At 43.2% G+C, this 20,975-nt stretch overlaps 2 protein-coding genes across 3 annotated transcripts; both read left to right on the top strand.

Annotated features, from left to right (window-relative positions):
• Positions 1–1,059: 1,059 nt before the first annotated feature.
• On the top strand, positions 1,060–15,961 carry TMC7 (transmembrane channel like 7). The gene is made up of 16 exons (XM_059484244.1): positions 1,060–1,156; positions 1,326–1,566; positions 3,671–3,819; positions 4,162–4,329; positions 4,509–4,594; positions 5,101–5,246; positions 5,772–5,919; positions 7,354–7,524; positions 9,047–9,204; positions 10,057–10,174; positions 10,783–10,880; positions 11,199–11,382; positions 12,196–12,326; positions 12,594–12,749; positions 13,618–13,696; positions 14,838–15,961. The coding sequence occupies exons 1-16, from the start codon at positions 1,105–1,107 to the stop codon at positions 14,889–14,891; spliced, it is 2,139 nt and encodes a 712-aa protein (XP_059340227.1). The 5' UTR covers positions 1,060–1,104; the 3' UTR covers positions 14,892–15,961.
• Positions 15,962–16,258: 297 nt separating this feature from the next.
• On the top strand, positions 16,259–20,649 carry COQ7 (coenzyme Q7, hydroxylase). 2 transcript variants are annotated; one of them, XM_059484382.1, is made up of 6 exons: positions 16,259–16,339; positions 16,495–16,685; positions 17,100–17,214; positions 17,327–17,466; positions 19,321–19,389; positions 20,074–20,649. In XM_059484382.1, the coding sequence occupies exons 1-6, from the start codon at positions 16,270–16,272 to the stop codon at positions 20,149–20,151; spliced, it is 663 nt and encodes a 220-aa protein (XP_059340365.1). In that variant the 5' UTR covers positions 16,259–16,269; the 3' UTR covers positions 20,152–20,649. The 2 variants fall into 2 exon arrangements, with proteins under 2 accessions (XP_059340365.1, XP_059340366.1); XM_059484383.1 differs by lacking the exon at positions 19,321–19,389.
• Positions 20,650–20,975: the final 326 nt, after the last annotated feature.

A 20,975-nucleotide genomic window follows, 5' to 3' on the forward strand; every position in this document is an offset into this window, starting at 1 on the left:
ATGTGCGTATTTCACAACAATTCCCCTTAAGATATACCTTTCACCTCTGCTGGTAACACAGATTACAAACATCAACATCTAAATTACTTTGAGAACTTTTATTTTTATCAACGACATTTTATGGTTTTATTATGAAAACAGATTACCTACGTAGATCGTTGCTAGCAAAGTAATTTTAAAAACATATCTGAGCTGACGACGACACACAGCTAAAAGAAAAAACATGCTCATTTGTGTCTGATTCAGCATTCTGAAGCCTAAAAATGACCTATTTTTAAAACTACTGCAAAAAGTGCATGAAGAATCTTCAGAAAAATCTGGCTATCTTTTAACTATCAGTAGAAAAAGTAAGAAAGGCTAGAAATAAATTTTGTCCCCTCCATGTTAGGCTTTTGAGACTTCTGGAGGCTTCATTTCTTTATTTATCACAGACTGTTATTTTCACACAAAAGGCAAGAATTGTTCCAAGAAATAAGTTTCTCAGAGATGCTTTCTACAAGTTCACACAAAACCCACGCCTTGCTCTCAGATGGAAAAAAGGTTCAGCATCTACTGACTTACTTGCTCCAGTTCACACCACGTTTTCACATTCAAGAGTAAAGCTGTGTTGTTTCCACTGCAGCCTGCACCACTGCGTCCAGCCCCAGAACAAGCTGTGAGCTGGGGCTTGTGAGCTAATGGGAGTTGACAAAGCATGGGAATTTGAAAGTTTTTACAGCACCCAACACCAGCACGGGCAGTTAATACTGACGGAAGACATTGAAACTAAACTTATTTCCAAGCCAAACGTCGGTGAGAGATGCCCAGCAGCCAGACCACCCCCAGCCCGCACCTGGGGTGCGTGAACCCATTCTAGTAGAGAGAGCGGGCTGATGGCAGGAGGCTTTATACCCTGCCGTGGATCTTCACGGAGAGTTTAAAACAAGCCGGGGCTAAGAGGAACAGAAAGACTCGGCTGCCCCAAAACGCGATCCTGTTGGCTGCGGGCGCCCCCGGCGGGCGTGGGCCGGGGGAAGGCGGCCCCGGGGCAGCCTCGCCCCACTCCCGGCAGCCGCCGCCCGGAAACGGCAGCACCGGCGCGGGGCTCCGGCTTCCCCCGCAGCCATGAGCGGGCTGGGGGCCGCCGCGGGGCCGGGATGGCAGCGGGACAGCGGCGGTGAGGGCGCGGGGCAGGCGGGGCGGCAGCACGGCCGCAGGTGGCGGGGGGATGCAGGCACGGTGCGGGAGCGGAGCGGAGCAGCGGCGTTGCCCTCCCTCGCCCCTCGGGCGCTGCGGGGTCCCGGTGCCGCGACCCCCGACCCGCAGCGCCCGTCTCTCCCTCGCAGGGCTCTCTCTGCTCGCCGAGGAGCCGCACGGCGCCGCACCTGTGGATTTCCTGCAGGAGCTGCCCAGCTGCCAGTCAGCGCGGAGGCGCCGCGGGGGCACCCAGGAGCGCCGGGCGGCCCCGTTGGGCACCAACGGCAGCCGCGGGGACGCGGCCCGGGCGCTGCTGCAGGAGAACGGAGAGCCGGCTGAGCGCCCTGCCCGAGAGCGCCCGGTGTGCATGGCAGACAAGAGGAGAGCAAGGTTAATTTTACGCGTTTCTTCCTTGATTTGGCTTTTTAAATGACTTTTTCCTAAATACAAGCCAGGTGCGCTGGAAGGGTGGAGGAGAACTCGGCTGTGTCTGTTTCAGCCTGTGGCATGTGATTCTGACAAGAAGGTGCCCGAGTGCTCTTGGCTGACACGAGGGTGTGGCTGACTGGGGACAGAAGTAGGTTGAATTGGAAGAAATTAGGCAGAACTGAGAATTAACTGTAGCAAACAAACGCATTCTCACGGTTTTTCGTTTGGGGTTTTTGGTACTTTTTTTTTTTTTCTTCTCTGAGTTTTGTGCTTTCAAGGGTCACTGTGAGTTATCTGCACGAACACACACACCTCCCCCCGCTGCTATGCGAGTGCTGCTGCTGCTCTTGAGTCTGCTTAGCTGCTCTTACACAATGCAGTGCTCTCTCTCTCTGCTGTGGCTCTGTACAGTTGATAGGAAGCTTCCCAGGACCTTTGCTTCTTTTTATCTTCTCCCCCCGCCCCATTCCTTTTTAAATGACTCTTTCCTGTGGGCTGTTCCTGCCCCCCGGGTGGTAACCCCCCGGAGGGGCGGGTTGCAAAGACCTTGCTTTGCCCCGCCTGAATTTCAGTGCTTGTTGTCTCATGTCTTACTGCTGGGCTGAAAGCTGCTTTGAGGACAGTGATACAGGATGTGGTTTTGCACTGTCAGAATACAGCTCCACCTTTAAATCAGGTACACTGGTTCAGTACAGGTTCTAGTTATGAACCAGAAGAGAGGTGGAAGTACAACTAATGTCTGGTACTCCAGGGACAACAAGAGCTACTCTATTGCAAGAACAGTGGCAAACAGCCTGACCCTGGCGTTCAATTCTATAGGCTGTACACAAGAAACAGTAGATCTAGGTCATGGTAAAGTGCTCGAGACCTTGAATTTTTACTTGAAGTTGGGTATCTAAAGTTCAGCTCTTCAAGAAAAAGGAACTGGAGGGAGGAGTTGCGATGTCCCAGGCTTGTTTACGCATGTTAGCACTGAGAGATTCTGGTGGGGCTTCCTGGCGCTTCTACAGATCGGTGATCTGCATTTGTGTAGCAGCTGCCAACACAAAGTGCTTGGCACAAACGTCCTGAGAGCTGAACACTCAACTTCTGTAACTCAGATGAATGTGCAGCCCACGCTTCTATTTACAATGCAAACCGAGCAGGGGCCAGACAGTTCTGCAGTTAAAACACGGCAAACTGCAGCCTGTAGTTTGCACAGAATGAAATCTCTTGAGAGGAGCTGTATTTGCTCTTAAAGCTGAGGTCATCTGCTGCCTGCTTGTTTGTGTAGGTTTAATTTGACTTCCTGCCAAAATGCTCGAGCCATGTGGAAACAGGCAACACAGCACACATGGCAGTGCATCCCTTGGGCACATGAGTGGGGTTGACTACAAGTGTTAAAACTGAAACCTTGTTACCACAGCATCATGTTCTCATAGGTACTTACTTAACTACTGCCCTTCTTCAGTGGCATCAGAGGCTGGAGAAGAATTTGCTGCATACAAGTCCATTTTCAAGCTATGTTTCTGTGAAGTTTTGTCTGGTTTTAAGGTTTCTTAAAAGAAACCACAAAATAAAAACTCTGAGCCACTCAGAATTCTCTTTGATGCTGTTACTGACCAGGCAGCATTTTTTAAAATGCAAATGTACTCATATACTATGAAAATCCATAAGTGACTGTTTAAAAATTACAGACAGTGGCACATTCTCAGTGTTTATTTGCAGCTTGTTATTCGAACAGTGCATCCCCAGAGGTGGTGGCAAAAAATATTTTCTCAAATTCATTGAATTGACACTTTCCAGCAAATATTGCAAAAAGCTATCATTGTCAATTTTGTTTTGTTGGGTTTTTTTTCTTTGTTTATTTGTTTTTTCTCCAAGAGAGGTGAGTGTTTTTCATGAGACAGCTTGCCCTGTTTGAATTAAGTTGATGTTGCCATTACCAGCAAGATCAGATGGGGAGAGCTTGTGTGTCTGTAGCTATTTCCCTGAAGGCTGTGGGCAGGCTCCATCCTGCTAAGCCCTGTTACATGGAGTGAAAAATTATTTCTTGTGCTCAGTAACTGTATTCCTGGACTCTTAGGGACTCTCAGCAGGCTGAAACAGAACGTTTATCCAGATGGGAGAAGTGGAAAAGAACTAGCAGTAAATCATTGAAAAAAGCATTCAGTGAAGTCAAGGGCTTGTCATCTTACCTGGTGCTTTGGCGACGTGACATTCGCAGCATAGAAGGTATTTCTTGTCTGATGTCCATTTCTCCTCTGGAAAGTTGCTTCTGTTATTGGCAGTTTTACCTGTGTGAGCATAGTTTCAGATATAACTGCATGTGCTTAAGTTACTTTCTTACCTTGTTATTGCTGAATGTAAAATCCATTATATGATAGAAGGAAATATATTGGAAAAAATTATTAATATGTCCAACCTGCATTTCAGTTATATTGTTAAAATTCTGTAGTACTTAAAACTAGCTTTAACAATGTTTCTTTGGTTCAGTGAAACTGATTTTATAATCTGCTCTCTATTTTCAATGGTTTTATCACCTTAATTATTGGCACATGTTTCTTTTATTCCCAGGGAAATTTGGTACTGGTATCCAGTCCTACTTCTCCTTCCTGCGCTTTCTGGTCCTGCTGAACTTCATAATTTTTATCCTGATGTTCAGTTTTGTTGTTCTTCCCACCATAATTTCTACATTTGGATTATTCAACAGTACCATGGCTTATATTCCTCCAAAGAACATAGGTAAACATCTTCTCTATATACAGCTGTTGTAAGATTCCCCCTTTCCATCAGCTTCTTCTCCACTTCCCAGAAAAAAAGGAAAGCCTTTTTATAAGAGTGTGGCATGTTTGAATTAACGTGATCTTGCAGGTCAGTGGGCATTACCATTTGAGTGACTTTTCATACCTTTCTTTTGACAGATGTTATCTGCACAATTTATAAACCTAGTGGTAATAAGGGACTTGTGTACTTCTATACTTACCTCAAAGATTTACTCAGTGGCACTGTAAGTAATTAGTTGGGTTTTTTAAATTGTGTCTTGTGTTGCATTTAAAATTAAAAAAAATTACTTGTGGAATGAAGCTTTGATAATTTTGAAAAATTGTAAGGGATATGCATCACTGGGGTATGTTATCTCTGAGAAGGGCAGTTTTCAAACTGACTTTTACTGAGTGAGCACAAGGCCTGGCTGGCCACGTGCTGCAGCCTGTGCCTCTCCTCACCAGCTGCTGCCCCTCATTATGCTGGAGCACACTGCCTATTGTGCTCTCTGTGTAGGGTCCCAGTGTCTCTGTCCTGCAGTTCTTTGATTGGAGAGGGGAGGGATTTTAAGCACACAGTGCCTGCACTACAGTTTGGTAAGGCAATGGCAGCATTTAGAAGCTACAGACTTGTAGCTTGCCAGGGGCTCAAATTTTAAATTTACAAAATTTACTTGCTTAATGCCATGTTGGATTTTATGAGGTAGTTGTTGCTGCTGTTACAAATTCTGTTCTAACTTTGTTTTCACAGGGATTCCTTGAAGTGACAAGTTTATTTTATGGCTATTACTCAATAGATGCTGTATGGATCAGTATCATGAGGTACAATTTGCCACTGGCATACCTGCTGGCTACATTTGCCTACCTTGCCTTAAGTTTCCTCTGGATAATAAAGAGGTAAAGATGTTGGTGTTATTTACTGTTAGTTGTTGTACAGTTTAGATTGTACTCCTTCTTGAAGGGAACATACTGTTTTCTTGAGCTGTTTGTGTGGAATGGGGAGTCTTTTGCCTGAGGGTGCAGTGCCTCAGTAGCCTTTGGAATGCTTGGGAACAAGAAAACAATTTGAAGTATCAGTTTTTCATATGTCTGCATACCTATAAGTAAAAGCCTCTCAACTATACTGAATTTGTTGGAGGACTTTTTTAGGGGGTTTTGATTGAGTTTTATTTGTGCCATCTCAGTTTCCTTTGCTGGGTCTGGGTGAGGTGAGGAGGTGTGACTGTGCTGAAGTGCAGGTGGGAATAACGTGTATCAGTCAGGGTCAGCTGCTGCAGAATCTCACACTGAAAGAGTCCCAGACACTGGCTGGTACTAAGCAAAGGTGACAGTTTGCTCACTGTGAGGGTCTTTGATCAGCCAGGTTCCTTGTGTGTGTGTTTCCTGTGCATAAAATACATCTTCTCACAAATTTTTCTCTAGGTCTGTGGAAGGCTTTAAGCACAACTTAGTGCACGATGCAGATCCATTTCAGAGTTACTGTAACAAAGTCTTTGCAGGCTGGGACTTCTGCATTACAGACCCAAATGCAGCCCGGCTGAAACATTGCAGCTTGCAATATGAGCTCCAGGTGAGTAACTTCTGCTTTTTGTGATTCTGGTTTCACACAGCTTTGATGGCTAAAACAGATGTGTGCAGTTTTGCAGGTGAGGGAATAAAGTTGAGAAGGATTGAAGTTGCTTGTTTTGGGGGTGCAGCCCACATCCTCTTGCATGCTTTCTAGGTAGCTGGTGCAGCGTGAGAAGGATTGGCACGGATGTTGTTGGCCCTTCCCCTTGCACTGGGGACCCACGCCAGCCTGTAGCTGCTTTTCTTATCTGCCTCTTCCTCACGCTCCAGTCCTGCTTCCTGTGTTATTTTCTGCATAGTCCAACAGGAAAAGCTGTCCCAGCTGCAGGCAATACCCTGCAGGGATGAGTTGGAGTGTTCTGGGGTTTAAGCATGCAGTGCAGTTAGGAGTAGTTTGGGGAGAAATAAAATTCAGATGGTGCTCTTTGTACTGCTTGAGAGTATTGCTGCAGTAAGAAGATACTGAAAAATTCTCACTAGGTGTCTTTGGCGCACATGCACATGCAAAATGCTGAAGGAGCTATAGATTTCCCAAATCATAAAGCACTGAAAAAAGTTTGAAAGGTTCTTTTGGTAAAACAAGGACCTTCTTTTAGCCCTCTGTAAACTGGAAGCAGAGATTTGTGTAGTGAAAATATTACCTTTGAGAAGATGCTTCCACTTCAAACCACAAAGCAGTAATTACAGACTTCATAAATTACAGCGAGTTGCTTTCTGCTCTAATGAAGTTCACAGTCATCTATTTTCATCATAGAATCAGAACTTCCTTCACTTGCTACACTTTTGCCTCCAGAACACACATCTTAGAAGAACTAGCCCCTTAATATTACTGTTTGATGGACATAAATCCTCAGAAAATACTCTCATATAGCTGTTATGTGGGTTTGCCCAAGTTAAATTGCCCTCACAGGAGATACTGTATTTTCCTGTCAGTGAAGGTGAAATACACCAAGTTTACATGACAAGCTGCTCAAGACTGTACTTCCTTCTTTCAGTGCCATCCCCCAGTTTTCCTTCATAAAGAATAGAAGGGATTTTGAACCATAGTTACTTACCTGCAGAAGTAACGAGATTAGTGACTGGTTTACCCATTTCAGAGTTTAGTTTCAAGCTGAGAGCAGTCTCTCAACAAACAGGCAAACTGTCTGTCCTCAAGGAAATGTGTTACTGATACAGTAGAGAGAAGAGGATTGCAGGACTCTTGTCTTTGGCTACAGAGCCCTCAGCTCGAGGAGGGTGAGCACACAGGTGCTTCCATCCCTGCAGGGACCTGTTTTGTAAAAGAAAAGACATTCTGTTCTGTGTGCTTGGGCAGGCACTGGACTGACTCTCCTGGAACAGGCTACAGATTTGCACTTCTCAGAGGGAGAAGACATGGTGTTAAGTGTTGTATGCTGCATCAAAAAACTGCATCTCTTTTTGCTTTTCTTTGTAGATGGACTTGCAGGAAGAAAAACTGAAGCAAAAAATAGCTGAGAGGAGAACGGAAGAAAAGCTTCGCATCTACTCTCTGAGAATATTTATAAATATAATTGTCATTGCCATTTTATCAGGATGTTTTTACTCAATTTATAGAGTAACTGTCTTCTCTCAAGAAAACTCCAATGTGAGTATAAGAAATGAGACTAGGACAGATTTGGTGAAGGCTGGTGATTACAGCAAGAGGAACTATTGTGCAAGAGTCAAGTATCTTAATATAGCACCTTTCATGCAGGGAATCTGAAAATGCTTTCTACAGACTTAGATAATTTTTTTAGTAGATGAGAGCAGGAAAGATCAAGAACCATGTGCCAAAAAAGCCTCCCCAGTGACGTCTCCCATTGCTGCAGAGGCTTCAGTGTTGAGTGCCTTGGAGCTGACAAGAAGAGCAGCCCTCACTGCGTTTCCCTTGTAACTGTGCTCACCTCACTGACCTGCTGGGTCTGGACAGTGAACTGGCTGGGAGAGCTGACCTGGTTAAATCAAACTTCATCATGATCAGTTTCACGTCATCTGGTTCACTGTCAGCTGCAAAAATGCACTTCAGGGGAAGGCAGAGTGAAGATTGTGATCTGTCTTGTGGCTTGATTACCCAGTGTGGAGAAACAGGAAGGCTTTGATCACACAGCAGTTTTTAGAAGCAAATGTTCTTGCATCACTAGCAGAAAGAATCAGGTTGAGTTGGTTTCACCTCTGGCAGGACAAGCAGATGGAAAGAGTGGTTCAGAAGAAGAACAAAGCAGACAAACTTCTGGTTGTGACAGCTTCACAAAAGTAATTGACTTCTCTCTAGGACCCCAGGGTTTGATTAGTCTGGTAGAAATGGGGACCACAATTTTTTTCTCCTCTGTGTAAGTTCCTGGTGTGATGGATTTAACTGTTCACAAGGAAAGTTGTGCTCATGGTGGACCTAACTGTGAACTTCTGTAAACTGCCAGGATTGCAGGGACAGAAGCAGGAAATGGGGGCTAAATGAGTTTATGTGTCAGAGATACTGTTTGAGGGCAGAGAAGAGGACTGCACAACACTGAACAACTTCAAGAACAGCTTCACTTACTGTGGGCTTTAAGTAGAAGGGCTGATATCTTGACCTTGTCTTAATGAGCAGTTAGAGGAGCTTGTCAGGATGGTAGGAAAGTCCATCCTGAGTTGCTTAGCACCAGTAAGACTAAATTGAAAAGTGTCTGCACTTGGAATAGCTGTAAAACCTGGTAGCCTTGGTGCTGGTTAGCAACAGTCAGACACAAACCTTGGTGAGTTTAACCTCTTTAAACAGAAGCTTTAAGGAAGCTCAGAAATACTCTTACCTGAAGGGGGAGTGAGTTCCTAATGAAAGGAGCAGGAGAAATCAAGGGTGTGTAGCAGCAAACTGCACAGATAGCAGGGATCAAGCTCCTGTAAAGGAGAGAGATTTGTTCTCCATGAAATTTGCTTGTCTGGAGGTGTTCAGAATCAGCCCTGGGTTTGCCATTCATGTTACACCTGGTGTTGATTCTTGTTGCCAATGCAAATGTCAGTGGAGGATGAAGACAGAGTAAAAGATGCTGCCTGGATCCTGGGCAAGGCAGGCTGGTGTGTAGCTGGGGACAGCACGCTCAGGAAGGTGTGTTTCTCTAAGCATTGTGTTTGTCTCATCTCTTCTCCTGCAGGACATTGGCAATGCAAACTCCCAGGTTAATCTCTTAGTGCAGTATTTGCCTTCCATGGTGATCACACTGGCCAACTTCATCGCTCCTCTGATCTTTGCATTTCTGATCAAATTTGAAGAGTATACACCAGCCTTTGAAATCAAGCTGACACTCTTGAGGTAAAGATCTTTTTATTGTGGCTTTGGATGTTTCAACCACTTGTTCTTGTTAGGCTATATGTATTGTAACATTGAAATGTCAAGAAGCAGAGAAGCTGGCACTGGAAACCAAGGAGACATTGTTAGGCCAATGTTTAGTTGGAAACTTTAAATCTGGGAACAATGTGTTTTGATGACAGTACACGGCAGTCATCTCAGTGTCCAAGTTTTTTTCTTGGTCCCATTTAGCTGTGTGGTCTGGACATCTTCAACCTGAATAAACAGTCAGTAGAGAACTTGTGGCTGCAGAGCTGTGGATTCACTGCTTTGTGTGCAGCAGTTCCCTGAATGAGCAAAAGTGAGTGTACAGCAGCGACTGAAGCACAGCTTTGCTAAAGGCAGAAGTTAAAAGTTTTGGGGTAAAAGATGTGTCAGTGTAAGAGCTGGTGTTTGGTAGCTTAAGGCAGTAAGATCTGGGTTGAAGCACCTGAACTCTGCAAGTCCATGCTTTGTGTTTGTGATTTGGCCAAGTGCTTCAGAAGGCCTGAAGCTACATGAAATGGAAATGCATGAACAGTACTTGAGGGAATTGCAACCCATTGCAGCATCAAGATCTGCAGCTGAAATGACTGATCTAGGAACACTATTGAGAAAAGAAACGAGGGGCTGTAGCCTAAAGCTGGGAAGGTCAAAAGCAATTTTAAACTTACTGCTAAGGAAAGAAATGTGTTTATTATCTGGCTGGCTGCCCTGTTAAAGGTCTGCATGACCCTTCTGTGTTTTAAGGCTTCCTTGGACTCCTGTACAAGGTGAGAAAAGTGTTAAATGGCTGTTTTTTGGCACATTTGGAGTTAGGTTTTGCCTCTCTTGCAGGTGTGTCTTTGTGCGGTTGGCCAATATTGGCGTTCTCTTGTTCTCACTGTGGAGTCAGATCTCCGACTGTGGCAGTGACAAGTGTAAGCCCTGTGGATACAATTACAAACTCTATCCTGTAAGCAGATTTATCTTGGTGTTTAATCATCTGAGCTTGTGAAGGGAGATTTGTTTCCATGAGAGTTGCTTGTTCAGTAGGAGCCCTGGGGTTGCTATTCATGCTACACCTGGTGTTGATTCCCACTGCTCAGTGCAAACCACTGCAGTGGTTACACATCTGTCCTTTGCTTGTCTAAAACTCTGATTAGAGTTAGTCCAGTGGTAGATGATTCCTTAGCACAGACTTTCTGTCCACCATGAGGATTGTCTGAGGTAGCTGTGTTTTGGAGATGTTGTGCTACTGCCTTTTGTGGCATTAAGGCAAATGGGTTTTCCTCAAAAGAAAACAAAAACACCCCAAAAAAACTCCCCAGCCACCAAAACCAAACCAAACACGGCCACACCCCCCCTGCCCCACCTCACAGAGAAACCCCAAAACCAAACAAAATAAAAAAGTGAAAAGCTTAGCATGGGAACTTTGAAACACTTGAGTATTTTAGAAATTGGAGTTAATAGTATTTGAACCTTCATGGTGTTAACTGAGATGATTATTGCTTTAGTAGTAGACAGATTGTTCACTTGTTTATTTAGACTTCTAATCTTGTTTTTCCTAACTTGTTTTTACAGTGCTGGGAATCTGATGTTGGGCAAGAAATGTACAAACTGATGATATTTGATTTCATTGTAATTCTTGCTGTGGCCCTGTTTGTAGACTTCCCCAGAAAGTATGTATCTCTGCTTTTTGAGCATATTTTTACAAATGACATATGAAACACATTTTCTTTTTTCTGCTTTAAATTCCCCATACTGCTAACTAAATTACTAATTTAAAAATAAAGCACAAACATATTTCTGGTGGTTTGAGCACCTGTTTGCTATTCACGTGGCTGTATAGGTTTTGATATTTGAGAGCTTTTTGCTTCAGACCTTTTCTGTTATGTTGCCTAATGCTTCAATGCTAAGTTGTGTGTGTTTCAAATGTGTTAGAATGCATCTCAATTCTACAACTTCAGTTTAGGACTAAAAATATTCGTTGGTTTCAGGTTGTTAGTTACTCATTGCTCTTGGAAGCTTGTTCAGTGGTTTGGAGATAAGGAATTTGCAATTTCTGACAGTGTCCTGGAAATCATTTATGGGCAGACTATTTGCTTCATTGGAACCTTCTTTTCACCACTTCTCCCTGCAATAGCAACTATAAAATACTTCATCATCTTTTATGTTAAAAAGGTAATGAGGGCATGTGCTTGATAAAGAATTGAGTACATCTCTGTGGTTTTTGTAATGCAGGCATATAGATATGCAGGGATTTAAAACCAACAAAAAACCCTAAAACCACCTGTAGATGCAGTGGATGGATTGAGCCAATGATATTCCATTTTCAGTAAGGTTTTGTGCTTTTAACAGACAGTAGAATTTTGCTTTGAAATCAAGCAAAGCCACATTTCAATTACTACTTCTCAAATTATTTGTCTTTATTTAAAAGAACAGCTTTTTATGTAACAAAGTTAGTTTATAAGACTTTTGTGCAGTAATCTATTTACTAGCAACACAGCTTAAAACTTGGACAAAATTTTGCAAAACTGCTAAAAATTTGGGAGCAAAATGGAAAATCCAAGCTGGGTTGGATGTTTATGTGATTTCTGACTATCAGAAGTTTTGCTCAGTGACCACACAGCTCCTTCTGTGCCTCCAATTCTTGCTGATACTTTAGGTCTTGCAAGAGGGGATGTATCCAGAGAAGCTGTGGCTGAACAAAGCCAACAGCAGTGCCATGGGTCCTACACCAAATGGTTGGTGCTGTTGACTCTGTGCACGTGTGTGAGGTCCTCTGGATCAAATTCTTACACAAATTAGGAGACACTGACTTATACCAAAATGTGAGGCAATCTTGTCTTAGCCCTTCCCAGCCCATACGTATCAAAGGAGGTGGTTGTGTGGTGGCATGTTAGAGAATGGAAAATTCAGTTGCTGGGGAAGTATATTTGGGTGTATCTCTGGATAGATGTACTGGTAACAGTTTCACTCACCTTCCCTCTTCAGATTGTTTTGATACACACACGTAAACCTGCAGCAAGGCCTGTAAGGGCATCAAGTTCCAACTTTTTCTTCCTGGTGGTGCTGTTGATTGGGCTCCTCTTGGCTTTTGTCCCTGTGGGATTCAGCATAGCACGGTAAGTGACAATTTTAAGTTCTGTGAAGTTGAAACTTGTTCCAAGCTTGTCAGTTCTGTAAAAGCACACACACAACTTTAGAATGATTAATGCAATAAAATCTATAGGGTGTAACACATAAACTTATAGCTTAGTTCAGGAAAACAAAAATTACAGTTTTATAGACATAGGACACTTACTGCATCACCAAACTGGTGCTGGGTTTGTGCTGGATTATTTTATCTTTACATTTTGGTGTAATATCTTTCTGTTCTGCTTCTTTGACAGTATCCCCTCTTCCAAGGCTTGTGGGCCATTCAGGAATTTTAACACTTCATGGGAAGTTATTCCAGATACAATACTTCAGTTTCCAACAGGCCTGCAGCAGTTCCTTTTTGGCATTTCATCAGAAGCCTTTGCAGTGCCTTTTTTTGTGATCCTTTGGTGAGTACTGTGAAGATTTGATTCCCTTATTCAGCTTCATTTCCTTCCTTACTGAACTCATATCAAGCATCTGTTAGGCCAGATTTTCCATTTGCAGTCAAAAGCATCAAAACCCATAGGAATCCTCAGTCCTTTTGTCTTTGCCCATGTGTTCACATTCATCAGCTTCCATTTCCTCTTGCACATCCCATATTCAACCATGTCGTCCTCAAAAATGTTAACTGTGAATCCTCTGCAAATTAGTACTGTAAGCCCTGTGGTCACTACTCCTATCCACAATCCCCAGTCTGAAAAAACAAAACTCCCAAAGCAGTCATTCTGTAAGATAAAACTCAGTGTAGAATCATAGAATTTTTAAGGTTGGATGTCACCTGCAGAGAGGGTTTAACTCAATTCTCCTGTTCAAAACAGGGTCAAGTAGAGCAGGAGCCATACCCAGTTAGATTTTCAGTATCTCCAAAGATACAGAGCCTGCACAACACTGTTCCAGGGTCTGGTCAGTCTTCCAATAAAAAGAGGTGTTTTTCTTAAGTTTAAATGGAGTTTTTTGCATTTCAGTTTAGTTAAACTGTTTGCAAATTTTGGAGCCTTATTACCTGATGCTTTCTCAAACTTCTATGCTTGAAAAACCACGTGGCTTATTTAGGACTCCACCCAGCCCTTCCTTTTTGTAGCACACATTTATGTGTTCTCCTGAACTGAGCTTATTACATACACAGGAAATCTCAAGTCCTCCCTTTTTGTTTGCTGTTTACAGCATCATTTTGTTCTGTGGTTTTGTTTGTAGTTTACAGCATCATTATGTTCTCAGTTTTTGTTTGTTGTTTACAGCATCATTATGTTCTCAGTTTTTGTTTGTTGTTTACAGCATTATTATGTTCTATGTTATTGCCTTGGCTCGAGCACACAAACGAGTGGTTGAACAGCTGAGAGAACAACTGGTTTTGGTAAGATCTGACCCAACACTTTACTCACACAACAAAGAGAACTTCAGGGGTACAGAAATGAGAGGAATATTGGTTTTCATAGTCTCCTGGATATTTGGTGTTTGCAACAGGCAGTAAAGAATGTTTTACAAATTACCCAGAAAAAATAACCAAAGCATTGTGGTATTTCTCAGTGGAGTTGATTTTCTTGGGTACCAGCTGCAACTGCAACAAGGTCTGTTTATATCAGGCAACACACATGCAAGAGATGTGCCCCTGAGAAGCTGTGTCCCTGTTTGTCATCTGTTGCCTTATTTAAATCCAATTATCTGCATGTTTTTTTTTCTGCCAAAGAGCCTGAATCCTGTGTTTCCTGTCCTCTCCACCATCTTGCACAACCTCCACTTCTGTTTCCTTCTCTGCCCTCACAAACAGGCACCCAACTCCTTACCCTGCCCTCCAGGTCTGTATTTCTGCTGCATCTTTTTGGTCTTGCTCTTGAGTGTAGGCCCAGAAATGCTTGAGCAGGTACTGAAAGTGGAACAAGTCAGCACTGAGAGCCCTTTGGAGAAGGTGCCAGTGCAGAAATGCTGCTTTGTGGCATCCCAAGCCACTGCCAGGTGTGGCAGCATTTGTGTGCTGTGATCTGACAAACTGCTGGAGTTAGAACTCAGCAGTGAGACTTCTCACTTTCTTATTAAATAGCCCATTTCTGGATATGTGCTTCTTTCAGATATGGCATTTAACAACCTGTGTGCAGAAAAACACTTACTGGGGGGAGCTTTTTCAGGAGTGAGGAATTTAGGAACAAAAGCCTTTCTGCTTTTTGAAGTGCTCACAAATCAGCTGGGAATTGTAAAAATTCTTCTGTGATTTTTATTTTCGTTTGCTTGCTCTTGTTCAGCTTCCTGGAAGCATGGTTTTAAATTTGAGGTGTGTGAGATGTTTTTACTACGCTCAATGCAGAACTGTTAGTGTGTAACCTGAGGTGAGATAAAGGAAGTCAAGGCCTTTGTGAGCTTGAAATTGTTCAGGCAGTTGAGAGTGTGCTGGGGGAGTACAATTGGTGAGTGCATCTGTTTCTAATGAAGAAATGAACTGTTGTAGATGACTTGTATTAACACTGTTCACGTGGAGCATTCTTGTTCTTCTGTCTTTCCAGGAGAGTCGTGACAAGATGTTCCTAATCAGAAAAATAACAGAAGCTCAGAAGTAACCTTGAAAACCACGCAAGCCCAAAGAATTTGACTTCCTGAAACTCCCAGAACAAGAAGATAAGAGCAGAAGTATTTGCATCTTCTAAACCTGAGCAGCTGACTGGCACCCTGGGACTGTGGTCTGTCTAATGGGTGCTTGTGGTCTGAGGCTTAACGTTTCCAAAACTTGGAAATTCAGCTGATTTATACTGTGTTAGAGCTGTTCAAAAAAGGATACTTTACGCTCATACAGCTTCAGGGTTGTTGGGATTTGATCCCTATTTTTCAGGGAGTTTGCATAAAATGTGATCAGAACTGAAACCCTTTTGTACTGTTTTTACACATTACACTATAAGAATCCTGAGAGAGGGAAAAGGTATGGTTTTATATGTTTTCAATGCCTTTCATTTGCTTTGGTTTTAAAAACAAGTTTGTATGGAAGTATGTTGAAATAGTGCATAGGAAAAGAAAGTATGGCATGGGTTTGAAATCGATATTTTTAGAGGTGAGGGTTTGCCATTTATGCTGGTCTGAAGTAGAAAGAGCAGTTGAACACTGGATAACTGATATAAAATGGTTCAGAGATAACAAACTGATAAAAGAGCTCTGAATAAACACTTGGGGTAGGAAAAAGCCAGCAGGCACAGCACTACTGGGTCACCAGCCTTGGTGCTGTGGAGGGGCCTCTCTTTTTTTTTTAATGTTTTAAGTCATTATTATTTGTTTTTTGTTCTTGTATGAACATCTTGACTACTGGTCTATGTGTTTTAAAATGTGAATATTTCAGAGTTAAATTATTGCTTGGCAATAGTGTGCCAGTACCCCTTAATTTCTCATTTTATCTGTCTTACCTGAACTGCTGGGACCGTGTGTATCAGACAGCCGTGTGTCCCTGTAGGCCACTAACCCAGTCCTTTATTTGAAGACTGTGATTAAGGATTTCTTGTACAAAACTTTTATTGTTTGAAATCTGCGTTAGTCCGCTCTTAGTTAATGTGAAACACTATCTTTTTAATATAATATTTTGGAATGTTTTCTGTGCTCATTTTAAAGGAATGACCGTTCAATAAACGCTATTTATTTTATCATAGCGCCTGGCGCCGTTCCCTTGCTGTGCCTGTGGGGGTCGCCCTCAGCGCCGCTCCCTCAGCGCGTCTCCCGCCCGCCCTCAGCGCCGCTCCCTCAGCGCGTCTCCCGCCCGCCCTCAGCGCCGCTCCCGCCGCAGTTCCCTCCTCTCCCGCTAGGGGCCGCCCCTCGCTCCCATGGCAACCACGCAGCGGGCTTTGATTGACAGCTGCGCTGTCCAGTGCTGTGGCTGCGCGGGGCCAATCGGAATCGTGCCGGGGCCAATGGGAACCGTGCCAGGGCGGCGCGCGGTAATGACGTGCGCTCACCGCGATGGCGGCGGCCGTGGCCCCGGCTCTGCGGTGCTCGCTGCTGCAGCGCCGGCCCCTCCGCTGCGGGCCGGGTACGGGCTCGGCTCCGCTCCCTGACCGCCCCTCCGGCCTCCGCGCCGCCGCCCGGGGCTGCCTTAGGGCGTTCGGCTCCGCGGGCGGGAGCGTCCACCCGCCCGTCCCGGACAGGGACCGGGACCGGCCGGCGTCACCTTTGTCTCTCCGGCAGGTGTGCGGGCTGTGCCCGGCGCCGGGGCCGCCCTCAGGCCGTGCAGCTCGCGGGTGGCGCAGGACGGCATCACCCAGCCCGTCATAGACCGCATCATCCGCGTGGACCATGCCGGGGAGTACGGGGCGAACCGCATCTATGCGGGGCAGATGGCCGTGCTGGGCAGGTCCAGCGTGGGACCCGTCATCCAGGTCAGCCATTCCCGCGGCTCTGCTCCCTTTGCGTGTGGGTAACAGCGCCCGGGGATGCTGAAACATCGTAGCCTTCATGGCAAGATTATTGTCCGGTTTTTTCTGAACGCTTCCAAACGTGCGGGTTTATAAAGAGTGCTGGGAGTACTTGGTAAGGGAGTTATGATGCTGCATTTGCTGTAGTGTTGCCCTATTTTGCAAATATGTTTTTATGTTATCTTTTTATCCTCTCCTCTCTGTCCTTTTTATAACGATCTGCACCTGCCTTTCTCCACCATTTCTTCTTTGTGCTGTTACAGTATTACCTCAGCTATGACAGCGTATGTGCCTGAGCTGGTTTGGTTTTTATTAGTTTTATTGAAAATATTTACCTCTTGTGGTTTTATGCTTCTCTGTGATCTGTCTCTTTTGCAGCAAATGTGGAATCAAGAAAAAAAACACCTGAAAAAGTTCAATGAGCTCATGGTTGCATACAGAGTTCGACCTACTGTTCTATTGCCTTTCTGGAACGTAGCAGGTTTTGTTTTAGGTGAGTCTGGATAATTACTGTTATTGTTGTTTTGTGAAGTCTTCAATTGTGTCAGATTATTTGTTTTGCTTCAGATTTCATTGTATTCATGTGTCTGATACCCCAATCCCAGGGGCTGGAAGTGCTTTGCTTGGGAAGAAGGGTGCAATGGCTTGCACAGTGGCTGTGGAAGAGAGTATATCAGAGCACTACAACAACCAGATCAGAACGCTGATAGAGGAGGATCCAGAGAAGTACAAAGAACTATTGCAGGTATTTAACCATGACTTAAAAGTAGGTAAACAAATTGAATTATCTGATGTGATTTAGTCTTTTAAAAATAATATTCTTTTAGAATTTACAGTGGATCTTTTTGTTCTGTCACTTAGAATGCTGAAGTCAACAGAAACTATTAAAAATAAAAGGATGCTTTTTCCTTCAGCAGCACTAAATTGATCAAGCACCAAAATTAAAACATATGTTGGATTATCTTCAACATGCTTTCAGTAATGCACTGGTTCCTTTTCAAGTGAGAGAATTATGCTTTAAGTTTGATTAATTTTAATTGAAAGGAAGTGTCTAGAGGGGAAACAAAAGGAGGAAATATTGATTGCACAGTAGCTGTGTTGCCCTCCTCTGGAGGCCTTTCAATTACCCTCACGTGCTCCTTAACCTGTAGGGCCCAGAGCCACACACAGTGCTCAGGGGGAGCTCAGGGTGACCCCTCCAGCCCCTCTGCCCAAGCTGTGTTTGATACACCCAGGGTGGGGTTTGCCCTCCTGGCACTGCTGCCAGCCAGCACCCTGTTCATGTTCTACTTCTGGATGCTCTCAGAGTGTGTAAGGAGCTGATGTTTGTCAGCTCTGTGAGAAAATAACTTTACAATCATTTTAGGTATCAAACTGGACACATTCCTGTGAGTGGTTGTGGCAGATTGAGCTGTTCCCACAGCAGCAGGTGGAACTGGTTCATACCCAGCCTGGCTGGCTACCAGTGTGTTCAGTGTGCATAGTGTAACATGTAGCAAAATCTGATTATTCCAATGTATCCCATTGTTGCAGAAACTGTCTCTGAAGTAACCAGGGTTGTGCCGAGGTGCACCAGGGAAATACCACCCCTGAAGATAATGACATAATGAAATAGATATAGAGATGGCACAAAATAAAGGGCAAAATCCAGGCAGTGAGTTTACTCAGAGTGCCAGTATGAGGAGAAGTAGGGGGGACACCAAAAGCAATGCAAACCTGTTGGGCAGGGACAGTGCCCAGGTGTCGGTCAGCTTACAGGGGAACACCCATACTGATTGGCAAGCAGGGACCTTAATTCCTTTATTCAAATTGTCAGAATAATGTGGGGGTGTGAAACTAGTCAGTCTTAAAAGTTACTATGGCTTTAGATTTTTTTTGAAACAGTGAAAAAATAGTGATATGTTGTCACTGTCATATTTTCTGAAAAATCCCTTTGCCAGGATTTCTTCTCCTGGGAAGCGGAGAAGCCTCAGAGAAGAATGAAAACAATAATTATCTGATTATCTAATTATCTTATTATTGCTTGTCCTGTGTTTTGCTGCTTTAGAATGTGGTCTGGAGAGTGTTTACCAACAGGTGCATGTTTGATTGGTTTCATGTGAATTGTTTTTACTTCATGACCAATCACCATCAGCTGTGTTGGACTCTGAGGAGTCAGTCATGAGTTTTTCCATTAGTCTTATTAAACCTTCTGATGTATCCTTTCTCTATTCTTTAGTATAGTTTAATATAGCATTAGTATAACACAATACAATATATACTATAATACAGTATAATATAGTATCATATAATGGCCTTCTAAAAGCATAGTCAGGTTCATCAATTCCTCCTTTGTCCTGGGGACCCAGCAAATACCACAATATATTAATTAAATGATAGCTTGAACCTAAAGACTTCTTTGGAGACCACCAGAAGAACTTCAGGTTAGGGGAATGCTGTAAATAATTCCCTTCTTGCTGAATTGGAGGTTCAAATCTTTGAGAAGTGTTTGAGAGCCCCTGGCTTGCCATGGTGCACAGGATAGACAGCAGCAGATTGTTTTGTGTGCTGCTGCCTTGGTTTCTGTGCAAAGCAGGCTCAGGTGGTGCTGCTGTTGCAGGTCATAAAGCAGTTCAGGGATGAGGAGCAGGAGCACCACGACATCGGGCTGGAGCACGATGCAGAAGCTGTGAGTAGAATGGTGACTAATTGTCTGTGAGGATGTGCATGTGCTGCTCTTTCCTTCCTTAGAGACAGGGATGTAGCTCTTTGAGAAGCAGAAAATAAGGCCCTTGATACTCTTTCCCAAAAATCCATATAAGAATGTCCTGCTTGTTAAAATTTTAATTTTTCTAGGACAGAACTAAATCTGTTGGAATTCATGTCAAGTGTTAAAGTGTTTTGATTTTTTTCCTAAGAGGTGTCCTCTGAAAATTTTTAGATTTTCTTTTAATTTCAGTTTAAATTAAATATCTTTGGATATAAGGCTAATAAGTGCTGTCCATACAGTGTTGGGAACTGGAAGCATCATCTTATTAGGAAGTGTGGAATCCTGAACTAAATTCTGTGCTCCCTTGGATACTGTATGGGGAATATGTGACTTCTCTAGTTTTTCTCTTGACTTACATTTGTGGAATGTTCTGAATACTTGATAAAGATATTTATAAGTAGTCAAGGGAATATTCTGAAAAGTTGATAAATTTTAATTTCGCTTTCTCTAGGATAGATTAGACTGCAAATACAGGTGGGGTTTTCTTGGCATGCATGTGTTTTTACTTTGATTTTTTTTAATAGTGCTTACTGTTCATTATCACAATCTGGTTCAAGCAAAACCCTTTCAGTAAATGTATTTAATTTTTTATTCTTTTTACAGACACCAGCTTATTCTGTTTTGAAGACAGCCATACAACTTGGATGCAAAGCTGCAATATTTTTATCAGAAAGAATTTAGTTATATTTTTCATAATAGCTGTGGCAATAAACTGTGACACAAAAGAATATGGAAATTGTGAAAGACTCAGCTATTTTGTTCAGCCTTTGAAATTTTTCTGCACTGAGCACTTGATTCAGCCTTCCTTTGTCACATTGAATCCCCATTTAAAAAGTATCTCTATTAAAGCCAGTTGAGCTAAATGTGAATAAAGGTGGCAGAGCTGAGTCTGTGTGAACTAAACCTCCCTATTCAGAGACTGTTCACAAGGTGGCAGCACAATATGTTTATACATGGTTTATGTATACAATATTTGTGTATGGATGCACAGACATAAAAATGACAAATACATTCTCTGTTGCCCTCAAATTTATGTGTACTTGAAATAAGCTGGCGCAGCTCATTTAAAAATAGTTATACAGACCAAGAAGAATATGTTTTCTGTTTCCAGGATGAGTGCAGTAATAGTAAGTATTTATTTTCAGTCCATCTTGAATAAAAATTGGTATTATAAGACCAGTTTTACTTAAAGACTTCTGTGTGTTTTGGGGTGGGCCTTTTTTCAGGCACAGTTCCAAATTCTTAAGTGGAATTTTACTTACTATATTGGTTTTTTGTGGGGATTTTTTGTTGCGTTTTTTTTGGTATTTTCTTGGGTTTGTTTGGTTTGCAGGTTTTTTTTACCTGAGCATGTAAGGAATTGATCCCTGTCATAAAGCAGGTGGAGAAGGCAACTTGGAGCACTGTGAAATTGCATTCAATATTCTATTAGAGCTTTCAATCTTATCTTACTTTGCTTCAAACATTTAATCCAGGTACATCTGGGCTTGCCTTTTTTAGTAGCT

This window comes from Ammospiza nelsoni, chromosome 17 (genome assembly GCF_027579445.1).
Source record: "Ammospiza nelsoni isolate bAmmNel1 chromosome 17, bAmmNel1.pri, whole genome shotgun sequence".
In the NCBI taxonomy this organism is placed as follows: Eukaryota; Metazoa; Chordata; class Aves; order Passeriformes; family Passerellidae; genus Ammospiza; species Ammospiza nelsoni.